The sequence below is a fragment of the Cyberlindnera jadinii genome, assembly GCF_001661405.1.
Source record: "Cyberlindnera jadinii NRRL Y-1542 unplaced genomic scaffold CYBJAscaffold_15, whole genome shotgun sequence".
Taxonomy (NCBI): Eukaryota; Fungi; Ascomycota; class Saccharomycetes; order Phaffomycetales; family Wickerhamomycetaceae; genus Williopsis; species Williopsis jadinii.
Genome location: NW_017963666.1, coordinates 146161 through 161018, shown reverse-complemented (window position 1 = coordinate 161018; position 14858 = coordinate 146161). Strand labels below are relative to the sequence as shown.

Sequence of the window (14858 nt, the reverse complement as noted above, 5' to 3'; positions counted from 1 at the left end):
AAGATCTACGGGAGTGCGTAACGAACTCAATCTCAAATGCACAGTTTTCGCTTCTCGCATAGTTTATGCTAGAGAGCTTGAGTCAAATTAACCAAGTGCAAACTGACGCACAGTTGTGCGTATCAGCACGGACCTTACTTTAGAGGGACAAGGTTGACGATTAATGATGTGCTAGATACGCTTGATCACCAGCGAACTGTTATACAAAAGCATCGTGATGCATTGTGTACCATGTACCCAACACTATTGTGCATGAGGGATATTTTACAGTCGATGCAATTGCGAATGGCCGGTCTATGGTGAGATTACAGTTTACACTCCCAGGATAGTGTGTTTGATCTGAGCTCAACGGACATCACTTGAGATTTGATTTATCAACACTGCTTCAGCTTGCTGTTATGAATGTTTACGTTATTCCCATCCCAGTGTTGTTTGGTGGACCAATAGAGGATAGGCGTATGGCTCCCTAAGCCGACGTCTACTATGAGGTGTTCCTCGTACGATTTATTATAAACTGAACCCATTGGAAAGAGGGGGGCTTGAGAGTCGAACTGGTGTCTCTTATTTACATGGTGCATATACACACTGTAATCTTGACTCTACTTCATTGGATGGTCGAGGCCATGGGGGTGTATCTTTTGAAATGTGTGAGATAGCTGTGAGACATCTCGTGATATAGAAGCCTTAGAGAGTTGGTAGAGCTGCATACAGGTCGAATCCTCACGAGTATGTGACACGTAGTCCAGACTAAATGTTAATCATTTACACGAGGTAAGGCTTCTCCTCAGATCGACATGTTCTTCTGTCTGCATCCCGCAAGATTGAGTTGATTAGGCGTCGAAGAATACAGGAGTGGCTATACCTGTATCACAAGAGATCTAGACTTCAATTGAAACATGCTCAGATATGACTCAGTGAATTCCACCAGCTTGTGTAGCTTGTCTCTTCAATACGAACTGTCGGTCCAAGCTTGTTGATGTTACGTGGTCGCCTGTTATTTATTATTGGGAGAAACCCAAGATTCACAGGTATAAATCATCAACTGTAAATCTCAAAATGAATGAGTGACAAAACATGTATGTGGTCAAAAGACATATAACAAAATAGCTCATTGAATTGATCTTGAGAGAAGAATTGTTTACATCAGTAAACCATGAATCAGCGCGTTGCTGTGTTGATGATGTTCCAACTTAGTTAGATTGTTGTAAAACATGCCATTTTTGACTGTCTGGGTGAAACGTGCACCCTCATGGGCATCTTGACTGTCCAACTGTGCATCAGATGTCCGCCTAATTGAACCTCTTGAATAATATTTCCAGTTCCTTCTTGTAAAATGAGCGGGGGGGGGGGGTGCAAGTGTGGGACCTGAGTCCAGTGCCTACATATACCATGTAGAAACCACAATGGGTCCTATAAACCTATTTCTACATGCATCTACCTAAGCGACTTCAACCTTCCAAAGATATACTGATGATGATATCATCATTACCTCAAAGACTGCAGAAGCTGTCCTAGCTTTACAGTAAGCTGTAACATGTAGCCGGCAGCTTCCAACACATGTTATGAAACCTAACCAAAAAGATCATGTTGGATACCAACTCTATAAGCCAGTGGTGCGATCCTCCAAATCCAGACGTCACACACCCGAGAAAGCTGTCGCTGAATGAATTCAGTACAGCCTCGAGAGGACAATTGTAAGAAGACTGGGAGCTGTATATATGTACAGTACCAGGCAGTACCGGTCTCTGTAACGTGTAGGCTATACGTCTTTCCCAAGTGGAACGTCGTCATAGAAGAGTCTCAACGAGTTAAATGCTGCACAGCATAGAACCAAAGCTGGCTTTGGAAACACCAGCTGACGGGTCTGCGAACAAAACTTGCACAAATCTCACAAACTGATCAAGCTGATGCGTAAACTAACCACTGAAAATGGTGTTTATGGTGCATTTACACACCATCCAGGGCTCGCTATTATGGTGCGTCCCCTAACAATGATGTGCTTACATAAGCACATCTCAATCTTGATTACATAATCACCGCGCAGAGATGAAAAAACTCCATCGCCAGCACAACGGGTATTAAAGCTCTCAGCAAAGTTCACCGGGAAGAATCGGAGTTCACAGCTACAAAGCGACAACAACACAGAGCCACGACGCTGTTGACGGTGAAAGAGATGGGTGGCACATACAGAGACGAGTCGGAGTACTGGCCTGACCATATCGCGATTCCTCAGAACGACTGGATCTTCACGAGGGAGCAGATCATGGCCTCTGCTAGCGTGAGAAGCGGCATGACGAGGAGGGAGGAGATGGCGAGGATGGAGAAGATGTACTCGTTCATGAGGCATCTGAAGATATGTCGAGGTGCGGAGCTGTTCCTGGCGACGATATACTTGCAACGGTATTACCAGCGTGTGCCCATCACTTCAGGGAATCATCAGTTGTACACATGTGCCGTTGCGGTGTTTCTGGCATCGCGTGTGCTGGAACTACACAAGACGGGCACGGAGATCGCATTGAGAGGTGCCCAGCTGCAGTTCAAGAAGAGCCTGAACACGTATAGCAAGGAGTTTTGGGAATGGAAGGATGGAATACTGAAAGGCGAGCTCATAGTGATGGACACTCTATGCTGCGATTTCAACGTTTACAACCCGCACGTACAGATGAGGAGGATCATGGAAAAGAACCCTCAAAACAAGTTTGAGATGAGCTCCTCAGACCATGACGTTGTGGCATTCTGGGACTCGCTATCAACTGTGTGCTTGCCGAACAAGGCACTTTCATTGATGAATATGACTGTGCACACTCAGGTGTGTCTTTTGTACAGAACAGAGGATGTTATGGTGGCTATGATGATTGCATCTGCAATCGATAACAAGCTCAAGTGGCCAAAGAACTTCTTTGCGACCCGAGGGTTCAAAGTAAACGTCCCACTGTTGATGGAAATGTACAAGTACATTTCAGAGGAGCAGAATGCTGAGTCCAGAAAGATTGACTTCTGTGGGTTTGGCAACATTGTACAGGATGATATCAGAACTGCATGCTGTGAAGAATTTGTTGGTGAAGCCGGCAATTCTGCTGATATGATCACCAGCAGCACCACCACCACTGTCTCAAGTGATGCAGAGCTAAAGAACTTACCCACACTGACAAGCCCAATACACGAAAGAAAGAGAACTGCAGTATATACAGCTAAACAGGCTAATATTGGGTGGTTCAGCTCGGAAGAACACACACTGCCAGTGATCAAACCACTGGAAGGGGATAAAAAGGAGTCAGGCCACGAAGCTGCTGATACAACAGTGAATATGTCATTAGAGGAGTCAACTTTGATGGGAGCTCAGCCACAAGTCATGGTTGAAAGAGGGAGAGCAGTTGAGGAGCATACATTGACTGAGACACAGCCTCTCAGTGAACAGACAAGAGGGTCTAATGCCAACAGCAAGGTCTGTTTAACTGATTCGCATGTTGATACAACTACTACAACACCACTAATTCCAAGCACTGGCAATAATATGAATCGCAAGCCTTGTGCTGTTGAGTTGCAGAACAATGATGGGAAAAAACCGTCTCCAAAGCAGTTTAAATCATCCGAAAGTGATCTAGCCATTGCCATTTCCAACAAACCTCAGTTAGTGCCTGAAGTTTTACCAGGGAAGAAGCCATCGGAGAGTATAGCAGATACCGAAACCAGACCTTTAGAGCCTAAGACTTCAATACTGCATTCATTAATGATGAAAAAAGAGGCAAACCATACGAAGAAAGAGTTACCACCGTTACCGAGATCGCCGTTGATGAAGTCTGTAAACTCAGGGCCGAGTATTACGAAGAACGCTCATTTGATGCCAAATAAAACCAGAGTGAGTGTGATTGAGGTTTCCAAGGGATCAATATCTACACTCTCAGAAGAGAAGAAGAAGCAGAGAACAGAGGCAGATTCACCTAAGGACACTCATATCAAACAATCTCCAGCTGAGTCATGGCCAGCGTCGGTGAGCAGCATTCAAAAGCATCTGGGAATGGCTGGTAGACGGTCTGCTGCCTCTTTTGATGATGAGAAGAGAAGAAAACCTTCCATGAAGAAGCCTGTGACTGTGGGAGCTGAAAAAGCTCAAGAAGATAAAAATGCTGTGCAAGGCCAACAGACTGTTGAAGGATTAAAGAAAAGCACTCTTTCTCAAGGGAGAACACTGGGTTCCAAACTTGAAGAACGTGAAAGCTTGCCCGTAAAATCTTCAACCATCGATTCCAACCATACCACAGCATCAACTGTGCCGAATAACGGCACAGCTACAAGCTCAAACACTGAAGAGGTTGATCCAGAGGGAGCTCAGAGAAAGCGTAAGGGCCAAGATGAAGGTGATCACGCGAGAAAGCTGAGACGCATCATAGAACACATTGATCTTCAATCAAGCAACGAGTTGAGTGACTTGGAGTCAGACTAAAACAAGCATAAAAGAACAATCAACAGCATAGAATTAAGTGTATAATATCATTTACATAACGAATGAAGTCTGTTTTGTTTGCACATTCACCACAGGCAGGTTTTACAGCGTTGGTGCACAATTGGACGCTGTGTTTGTGTTATCTCGTCTTGATGGTTTTGGTGTTGATATCACAAAAGAATTTGTTGTCATTTTGTGCTATTTGTTGATGATGATGGTTTATTTCATGATTTCTACATCAAGAGCTTCTTGGGGTGCTTTGGACAATGTGGAAGAAGAATCAATATCAATCACCGGAAGAGATTCGTCGTCGTAAAAATATCAAGAAGGGCATTGATTTTACTCTTTTGGTGTGTGGCCAGGAGGGCACGGGGAAGGCTTCGTTCATCAACACTTTGTGCAATCAGAACGTGATCAGGAAGGACACTGTGACGGTTTCGCCTGAGAACTCGCATTTGAACCCAGGTATTGATATTTTGGATATACATGTGAACATTGCTGAGAAGGATTCGACGCCGATAAGCTTGGACGTGATCATGGCTCCAGGCTTTGGAGATAACATTGATAACACTTCATGTGTTGCGGTTATTGTCAATTACCTCGAGCTGCAGTTTGATCTGATGTTGAACGAGGAGTGTCGCATCGACCGTGATGCTAAGTTCAAAGATGGCAGACCTCATGCGCTGTTGTACTTTATCCGGCCAACTTCTCGAGGGCTACGTGAATTGGATGTTGTTGCCATGAAGGAGTTTAGTACGAGGGTCAATGTCATACCGGTCTTATCCAAGCTGGACTCCCTAACACAGGAAGAGCTCACGTTGAACAAACAGTTGATCTCGAAGGACATAGAGCTGAATGGGATCCCTGTTTACGACTTCTCGATAGATTCTGATGACCCAGAGACCATAACTGAGATTGATGCCTTGAGACAGAACTTACCGTTTGCAATTTGCGGCTCCTACGATACAGAGGTGATTGAAGGGTCCATTTGCCATGTGAGAAGATACCCATGGGGTACCTTGAAAGTTGAAGACCCAGATCACAGCGACTTCACCAGTTTGAGAAACGTGTTGTTTGGTTCGCATCTACAAGAGTTGAAAGACACCACACATACTCTACTATACGAGAACTATAGAAGGTCTAAGTTGGCCACTACTGAAGGAATGAACAGTATCAATTCCAGGGTCGTAGCCTCCGTGGGACCAACAACAACGCATAGCAACACAGCTGCTGTACCAGCTGTTAATTTACTCAACAGTGAGCCTTCTTTGTTGAATCTTTTTCACAGTTTGGAAGTGGGAGGTGACGGTAGTACCGTCATTGACGAAGAGACCTTGAGAGAGATTGAGCGTAAGAAGAAGCTCGTGGAGGCATATATGGCCGATTTGAACAACTTGGAGAGTCGCCTCCGCCACAGTTCCAAGTTTAAAAGGATCTCGTCCTGTGAACCAGCTCCAAACTCAACACCCGGGTCTGCTGGCGTCGTTGTTGGTTGACCTGTGCGAGCTTTCCATTGGAGATTATACTGTGCGTTTTGAGCCCAGCAGTCATCAGCTCTTCTACTGAAGGCTGTTGTGTATTTACTTGCTTCCAATGTATGAACTAATGAACTATTGAGCTAGCAGAGTAGAGAATATGGCAGCTATTGAGATTGTTAACTGGTATTCCTGTACAGACCACTGAGAATGCTAACAGCTTTTGTTAGGTTGATAGTGCCGATGATAGCACTGCACAGCTATGATGCACCCGGACACCACAACGCCATAACACCCGGACACCAACAACCGGTTCGGGCAACAAAGACATAAGTGGAAAATGGCCCGGAGGCTCGAAATGTAAACAGCACTTCAGCTAATGTTGACGGTGGTATTCAGCTGGTATTCGTCTGAGTGATCCGATCGTTGGTACTGAACATCACGATGGACTCATCTGGGCTCAAGGATGTGAGTTTTTTACGATTTTGTCTGAGAGAAGTGAGGGAGATCAACTAACAGAGCTACTAGACACAAGTCATCGAAGCAGTAGCAACGAGCAATGTGTTTGATGGGACGTCCTTGCCGATTCTGTCGAGTGCTAAGATCAAAGACTCTCAGGACTCCCAGATGAGGAGGCTGAGGGTGCTGGGATCGCAGGAGGAGAATCTGCTGGTGGATTCGTCCTTGGAGGGTGGACGGGTTGATACACAGCAGCTGTTGGCTCTGGAGCAGACAGTTGAGGCTGTTGATGACGATGATATTAAGCAGTCTTCGAGTTCCGATTCGAAGCCGAGTGACGAGGGAACAAGCTCCTCAGCTATATTTAAGCAGCTGAAGCTGCCCAATGCGGAGAGTCCCTGGCTGAATCGGATCGCTGATCCGTTTGAAGACACACCAGCGACTGATAAGATAAAGCCATTGAAGGAGACGCCAATACACTCGAAGTTCTTGTACGACGATAATGATAACTCTACAACGTCAGTGACACCAGACACCATATCTAAGAGAGTGATAAATACACCTGGCGACATTGCCCACAAGGTGTTTGACAGACTTCGACGGAAACAAGCTGAGCCAGAGCTAGATATTGACACTCAGCCAGCTGATGTACCGTCTTTGGCGTATGACGATACACAGGACTGTTTGTCCAATCAGAATGAGTCCCTGGTTGATGTGGATGCTTCCATTGCAGAAGGTGATACAGTTGCCGATTGTGAGGCCAATTTGACCAACTTGAGTAATGTTTCACAAGCTGCTTTACAGATACCAGGGACCGCACCAGAGGATGACGAGGGTTCTGCTATGAATTCTACCTTTAACAATAGCACTGACGATATCAGAGACAACGAAGAGAATGCCTCTCCAACCCCTAATAATAACAAGGACGACAATAATAGGATGTCTTCACCAGTGGTTTCGGAAGATGAAGATGGAACTTTCAGCGATTCTACAAAGGGAAACAAGTCTTCAGGTCACCTGGGAAGCTTTCAAGCTGAGGACAGCTTACAAGTGGTTAGAGCTCGTGATCAGATCCACCATTTGACAAAGAGCTCACCTCCACAGAGGCACTCGCAAAGGGGGTTAAGTATAAGGACCAATTCATTCCCACAGGGAAACAGTGCGAGTCAAAAAGGAGATGAGTTCTCGATGATTGAGACACCTTCGAGGCAAGTACCAGCAATCAAAGCAATGGGATCATCTACTGTGAGGAAGAGTCAAAATCCTGATATGGTGTTGAACATAACACAGGAGTTCAGCGATATAGACGACGAAAGCAAAGTCAACGCTACTGTGGAAGGCGAAGACCCAACTGTTTTGCAACAGCACGAAGATGATGATGATGATGAAGTTATCAAAAGAGGAAGAAAAGGCAGGAAAAGAGCTTTTGTCAGTGTATCATCACAGGAGCCAAAAAGGCTCAAGGATGACCAGATCTCAAGCTCTGAACTATCTGCCCTCACAACAAGGAGTGAAACCAATGATGAGGACATCACAATGGAGTTGAGGAACGTACCTCAAAGCACACTCGAGCAAGAACCACAGTTGTTCCTGAAGGAGTCTGATATAGTCTCACATAAGAGTGTTTGGTCTCTGTACGAGACCTTTTACTACCCTGGGCTCATCGTGGGCGAGGACTCTTATGGTACTAAGGTCAAGTTCAACGATAGGGTTCAATATGTTAGTGGTGTCGTACCTTTGGACATTAGAATTGGAGACACCATACAGTACGACGACAATCTCTACTCTGTTATGGCACTGCAACGAGTCTCAGCATCAGATGATGTTATCAGGTGCATGAGAGGATACGATACTGTTGTTGTAGAACAAGTCAGGAAGAAGAGAATGAAGAACAAGAATACCTACAAGAATAAGAAGACTCCACAGGAATGGAGATTTGCTATACAGGACATCAAGATGTCTGTTGAGGAATGGTCAAAAATGGATAGAGTCGGCTCTGAACAGGAACTACAAAGACGTCGTGCCACCAGACAACATAGCATATTGGATCAAGAGGTATCGCTTACAGTTCCCGAGCAGACAACGGTCAAGTCTGAGCTATTCGATGGCTGTATCTTCGCCCTAACCAACCTTGACGACTCACTGAAGGCTATGTTGGAAAAGTTGATACTGGAGAATGGTGGCTCATTGGCTCAAGACGGGTTTGCTTCGCTGATCGAATACTCTGAAGAGGAGCAACGATTAGTTGCTAGAAATGATCCATTTGGCTCTAAGACGTTTGCAGCATTAATAACCTCAAGGACTAATAGATACCCAAAGTTCCTCGAGTCACTATCACTTGGATGGCCTGTGTTAAGCTACGAGTATCTTCAACATTGCGCTGCGCAGTCGACTCTGTTGACCAATCTAAGAAGCTATCTACTCCCCAGTGGTAAATCTAAGCATCTCCATGATGTTATGGTGAGTGCAGATATATCACGATTTATCAGAAATTGGGAGAGTGGCTTAACGTTGGTGCATCAGCTACAAAATAACTTGATTTTGGAAGGGAAATTGGTGTTGATGACCGAAATGGAACCAGAGATATCTACTTTTGTATTCAGGGCACTTGGTGCTCGTGTCCGTCATGTAAAGCTCATCAATGACTCAGATATATTGGATGAGTGCTGTGATGAAGAGTACGTTTACCTCTACGCTAAATCTATGGCAAGAATACCCAAGAGTATCAAATCTTTTGAAGCAAAGAGAAGGTCTTCACAACCCACCATCAATGTACAGCATGTTGATTGGGAATGGCTAGTTCAGTGTATAATAAGTGGCTATCCATGGGAATCAAGGGTGCTAAGCATATGATGGGAATGTACATGGATGAATAGTACTTTTGTTAGTCATAAATTAATTCGTCAAAGAGCATAACATCAACAATAAATAAATAATAGTTTTTCAAGCAAGATCCTTTTCAACAAATACTCGAAGATGACGCAAGCCTTCACTTTGAGCTTTAAAGATGTTGAAGTTTGCTTCATGCTTATATATATAATACATGACGAACTCACCAATCCTTAAAACATTCTGCGACAGGCGTAGCGAAACAATCTTCACAACGTTATCCATATTGACATCCTTCGGATAGTGGGCCTCCACAAGTCTTTGATATCCAAATGTAATCTTCGAAGCGTCAAATTGCTTCAATGCGAGTTGAGACGTTGGATCGTGATATTCAAAGTTGCGTGTAAGTAATTGCTCAAGATCAGCCAAAAACTTTGCAATCTTCAAATAAATAGAAAAGAATTTAGGCATTAGCCTAGCTTCATGTGGTTTGATATGTCCTCCAGTTAACACTTGTTTCAAGATCAATCGTTCAAACTTGTGCAAGAACTTGGCAATGTAGAAGAAGTTGAAAAACAGCCATTGCAAACTCAATGACACACATTTCTTGAAATTGCTTGATTCAACATCGTTGATGAACATCATACTCAAAGTTCTAACACTGTAATCACATGCGTCAATCAAATCGTCAGTCTTAGGGCTTAGAGATAGAAATTCCGATGAAACCTTATCCCAAGAACGTGACCATAGTGCCTCTTTCATTGGTGACAAGTCAATCATCATAGATCGAATCACAGCAACGTTACGAAGAACAACAGACTCCATGTTCATCTGTGAGTACACATCAGTAACCATATCTTCCCACAAGTAGTTCTTGACCAAGTTTGAGGCATTCATATGATCCGGGGAGATACCAATGGAATAATTAGACAGTGCATTATCTCTGTTGGTGAAGAAATATTGTAACAAGATATTCATAATGATAATGGACCCGAACTCTGAAACTTTGTAGTTGATTTGGTTGTTAAAAACCATATCGTTCAATATCTTTTCTGAGTTTAAGCTGTAGTTCAAGTTACACTCAATGCAAACCTTTTTGAACTCTCGTAAGTTGGAACAGTTCCAGTAGCTTTCCAGATCCGGTAAGTCACACTTAATCTCCTTATAACCGATAAACCGATCCACGTTATAAAGACACGAGAGCATGGATGAGATGTTGAAGATCATATACACCGTTCTCACTTTAGACTGGTATGTTATATAGTCCTCAAAATACTCCTCATTGATTTCGATATTCTCATGGTTGAACTGACACAGGTTAAATCTTGAAACCTTAACCAAAGTACACAATGCATTCACTTGTCTCAATATAATGCTCAAGTCAGATTCATCGTACTCACCAAACAATCCATATAGAACACTCAAAACTAGAGATTGTACAAGCCAAAGAGGAGAATTATGGGTTGTATTCTTTTCAGCCTCATCGTTCTTCTTTCTTGAATCGAGATAAACATGGATGCAGCGTCTTGAATATTCGTACAGATCTGCTGCATGTTGTTTCTGATTCGTATACAAAGCTCCAATAGTAGCTATCAACAAAGGTAAGCAAATGGTTGGAGCATAATCCTTTGGAGTTTCAGGATTCAAAGTATGCTTGTACATCGACTCCTCGTTGAGCAAGTTTCTGTGAATAAACGGATAGTGCGACAAGAACAATTCTCTAAAGTTATCAACGTAGTGGTTCAAATACTCCACCGTAGGAAGTTGTGGCTGTGGCAAGCCAGCAAATGGGTATCTCTTCATAACTTTGTTGATGCGATCAATGGTTGAATTGGTGAACAAATCCGTCAATGACATACTTGGTAAGCTTCTCGACACCAGTGGTTGAGTTTGAGTCTCCTTAACTGGTGGACTATCGGAGACAGAAGGTGATGGGTTTCTCCAGCCCAGACCGTTTGAGTTCCCTGCTGTAGAATCGTTATTTTCGTAGAAAGAGTATCCCACAGAGAGGATCTTCTCAGCCTGATTTGGAACTTCAAGATCCGAAAGAAGGATATAATCATTAGTATTCGTATTATGTGATGATTGAGCATTGTGTACCGTTGAAGGAGAGGATGCAGTCTCTTGGAGATACGTCGATGGTAATTTTGGGTAGGAAAGTTTTATCGAATGGAAATCCTCCATCTGACTTCCCAGGACATAGTCATCGTCATAGAATGAGTATCCAAAAACGTCATTCGAGTCCGACGGTTTTTTCTTTTGAGGATTTGAGCTAGATAAGCCAACTGATTTTGCAGAACTTGTTGATTGCGAAGCCTTGAGTGTCTCTTGAGGATTAGCAGCACTTGTATTTGCCTTTTTGTTTGTCTTTGTAGTAGAACTAATCGCTGATGATAGTGGGCCTGTACTAGTCGAGGAATCATTCAAGGAGAAGTTGTTGATAAACTGCAAACTTGGTAGATTTTGCAGGCTTGGTAATGGATCCAACCATTGGTTATTCAAACCCAATGAATTCATCAGGTGTGAATTTGTATCCATACAAGAGTTTTGTGCAAAATTCTGGGATTGGTTGTTAGAGTCATTTGCTGACGATGCGTTAACTTGATTGTTCAACATCAAATCCACAGGTGCAAGCTGTGGCGTAGCAAATTCAACAGCATTCTGCTGACCAACAGATGCGTTTGCATAGTTATTACCAGAGGCTGCACTAAAAGAGGAGTGTCTAACTCTTGGAACCACGTCAAAGTTCATCATCGAACTGTACTGCGTACCGTACTGCGTACCGTGAATATCGTTATTCGTTGCAAAGAAGAAATTGAAATCGCCAGCCAGAAGGTTACCAGTACTAGGCAATTGTTGCTCGCTGTTTGGTTTCTTTCTCTTAGAGTCTCCTTGAGACGATGGAACACCGGCGCTGTCTCCTTCGTCTTCCCCATCATTCTTCTTTGCCCTTTTCGACCTCTTACGCATTCTCTTGATGGCATCGTCACATCCAGCGTGCAGCTTCTGAGCATGTCTCAACAACAAGTCTCTTCTGGAGAATCTCCTCTGACAAACACCACAGACAAACGGCTTCTCCTTGGTATGTGAGCGTTCATGACGTTTCAAGTGCTCTGAGCGTGCAAATGCTCGCTTGCACACCTCGCACGCAAACAAACGGGGTCTGCCAGAAGGCGTGGTACCGTTACAGGTCATATGGTCCGGTACCGGAGCGATGCTATTGTGCTCACCATTGTGCTGTGGTCCAGGCGGTGCAGCGTTCTGATGAGTACCATCCATTGTATATCGTGTATAAGTGTCTCTTTTCCCGCGGACGGTGGGAGGGGGTTCTTCAATTGCTTCAAATGGCACACACCTCGCTGTGAATCATCAAATGTGCACGCACAAATGTCTTCTGTGCTAGGCCTTTCCGTTTTATAAGCAGCCACGGAGATTCAGAAACAACAATCAGGCAGGGCGGCACAGCACAGCAAAGATCAACAAGGATCAACAAAAGATCAACACAACAGAGGGTATGGGCGGCGGCGGATGAAACGATGGAGCAACTATCAACAAGGAAGTAAAGTCTCACACAGCGGTAACACACAGTCAGCTTGTATGGGCAGTGGTTTGGTCGAAGGCGCGCTGTTAGTCCAGAGTGCTGGAATCGAATGTGAGGCAAAGCGTCCTGCTTTATAGAGTATTCAGCGCGGACGGGATGAATCGATACGGAGGCAAGTTGGTTTCGAGTGTAAGCGCCGTTGGACGATAACAAACAGCAACAGCAACAGCAACCGCAACAACAACAGCAAGGGCAAAATACACACAGTGTTTATGCGCTCTGAGTACGAGGAATGGGGAGGTTTTCAAACAACAATTCACAATCTGGCTTTAGATTTCAATAAGCCAGTGTTGACGAAACTGCGGTTTGTTTCCTTTTCTTTCTTTCGCTCTCTCTCTCTCACTTTCAGTTAGAAACTCACGAGAGAACCGAAAGAACCAACAAAATCAACAAGCACATACTCAACGTCAATCATCAACAAAAGGTCCCCCCCCCTCCAAAAAATACGAGGACTAAAGGGGAATGAGAGAGCTATCACGAAGTACCCCCACAACGCGGGTTGTATGTGGAGATTACGTAATGGATTACGTTATTTAACCGTTCGCTTAAACGAAAAAGGGTAATCAATGCGGGGAATTTTATAGGACGATGTGACTATCGGTGACTGGTTCAGCCGGGGGACACACGCCGCCATTGTCCTAGGTGAGGTTGCTTCGGAGGGACTAGTCTTTTGGAGGGACTAGTATTTGGGGAGGCGGGGCGGGCGGTAGGTTCCTCGCTGGGTCCTTTCAGAAAAGACTAGGACTTTTTTGTGTCCTCACAATACGTCTATAGATTAGTATTGGTGTATTAATTTACAGGGAAAGGGTGATGGAAAAGACAAAATTATATCAGCTTGTAAATCACGAAATTGTTCTCTATATATAGCACGTACTTTGTGGGAGCTAAGACATTCTCCATATCATCCAAGTCTTGCATTCAAATGTTCGATTTCCTCCTTCAGATTGGCCTCCTCGACACTCTTCACCAACTCTTTTGTACATTTGGCAACGTCGAATGCAATGCCCGCCAATCTCTGCTTGAAACTCTTATCGGCATAGTCGTCATCTTCATCTCCCTCCCCAGTTGATGTACACATCAGATTCATACGACGGCCGCAGTCGCTTAAACTGTCAACAACCCATCCACCATGCTCTTTCAACTGTGCATTACGACTCTGATTCATCGCCGTGCTAGACGCTTGGACCATTTGTGAAATGACGTCGTTGATGGCCTTGGAATCGTTTCTCAATTCACCCTTTGTGGAATCAGCAAGCTTTATAGCACTCAATAACGCTTGGATTGTTGATATAACCTTTACGGTTTGATGCTCCAGATATAGCAACAACTCAGAAAGTGTGTTATCCGGATTATCAATGTCAAACTCATCAACGTCAAAGTTGTCCTCGTCGAATTGATGCTGGTTCTCATGATGTGTCGCAGACGCAGATGAAGTTGACAGTGACTTTGGCACTTGTGCTACTGCTGGTGCTGGCGTTGACGCTGATGTTGACACCGGTGCCGGTGATGACATTGATGTCGGTACTGAGGATGGTGATGGTCTGTGCTTTGGTACCAGAGGAGTTGAGGATGTCACTGGTGTTGAGTTCTTCGCTTCAATAACAACATCATCACCATCATCATCGTGTCTTGATGGGAAACTAGACAGTGTCCCTGGTAACGGTGTTGTAGGATATTCTGATAAGCTTGGAGACGATACTGCAGTCTGGTCTAGCTCCCGCTTAGAATTCGAAAATGACGAGTGCGCTGGCTTAGAGTGTGTTGGCTGAGAGTGTGTTGGCTCAGAGTGTGTTGGTAATTTTGGAGAGGACTCCGAGGAAGTCTTTGTTTTCGGAAATGCACCTGGACTCATTATTGGACTTGCATCACCCAAATCTTTCTTCGTAACCTTGACATGTCTAATCACTGGTGCTTCACTTTCAGATTTTCCCACCGATCTTGTAGAGATATCAGAACGTGGTGTCTTCAAAGGTTCAACTTTTTCAATCACTGTATCATCTTCGCTGAAGTCACTATCAAGGTTGATAACTTCATTATTAGGTATGGCAGG

General features: G+C 44.2%; 4 protein-coding genes across 4 annotated transcripts in view; 2 read left to right on the top strand and 2 right to left on the bottom strand.

Annotated features, from left to right (window-relative positions):
• Positions 1-4710: 4710 nt before the first annotated feature.
• On the top strand, positions 4711-6068 carry SPR28 (septin SPR28; the record flags this gene model as incomplete). Its single annotated transcript, XM_020213439.1, has 2 exons — positions 4711-5714; positions 5757-6068. The coding sequence occupies 2 exons, from the start codon at positions 4711-4713 to the stop codon at positions 5938-5940; spliced, it is 1188 nt and encodes a 395-aa protein (XP_020068682.1). The 3' UTR covers positions 5941-6068.
• An 84-nt stretch (positions 6069-6152) lies between these two features.
• On the top strand, positions 6153-9276 carry RAD9 (chromatin-binding protein RAD9). The gene is made up of 3 exons (XM_020217644.1): positions 6153-6387; positions 6448-7468; positions 7556-9276. Exons 1-3 carry the CDS (start codon positions 6364-6366, stop codon positions 9229-9231), a joined length of 2721 nt encoding a protein of 906 aa, XP_020068681.1. The 5' UTR covers positions 6153-6363; the 3' UTR covers positions 9232-9276.
• Positions 9277-12198: 2922 nt separating this feature from the next.
• CYBJADRAFT_131308 (C2H2-type zinc finger protein) lies at positions 12199-12402 on the bottom strand (the record flags this gene model as incomplete). Its single annotated transcript, XM_020212978.1, has 1 exon — positions 12199-12402. A coding segment is annotated over one exon (204 nt), but the record flags the coding sequence as incomplete, so codon positions are not given.
• Positions 12403-13709: 1307 nt separating this feature from the next.
• The window catches only part of SPA2 (Spa2p), a gene marked incomplete at its 3' end in the record, with an annotated part of 4223 nt that continues 3074 nt past the window's right edge, over positions 13710-14858 (bottom strand). The window contains exon 2 of the mRNA XM_020217417.1: positions 13710-14820. Within this exon, the coding sequence (XP_020068679.1) occupies positions 13710-14820 (1111 nt within the window). The remainder of the gene's footprint in view (positions 14821-14858) is intronic.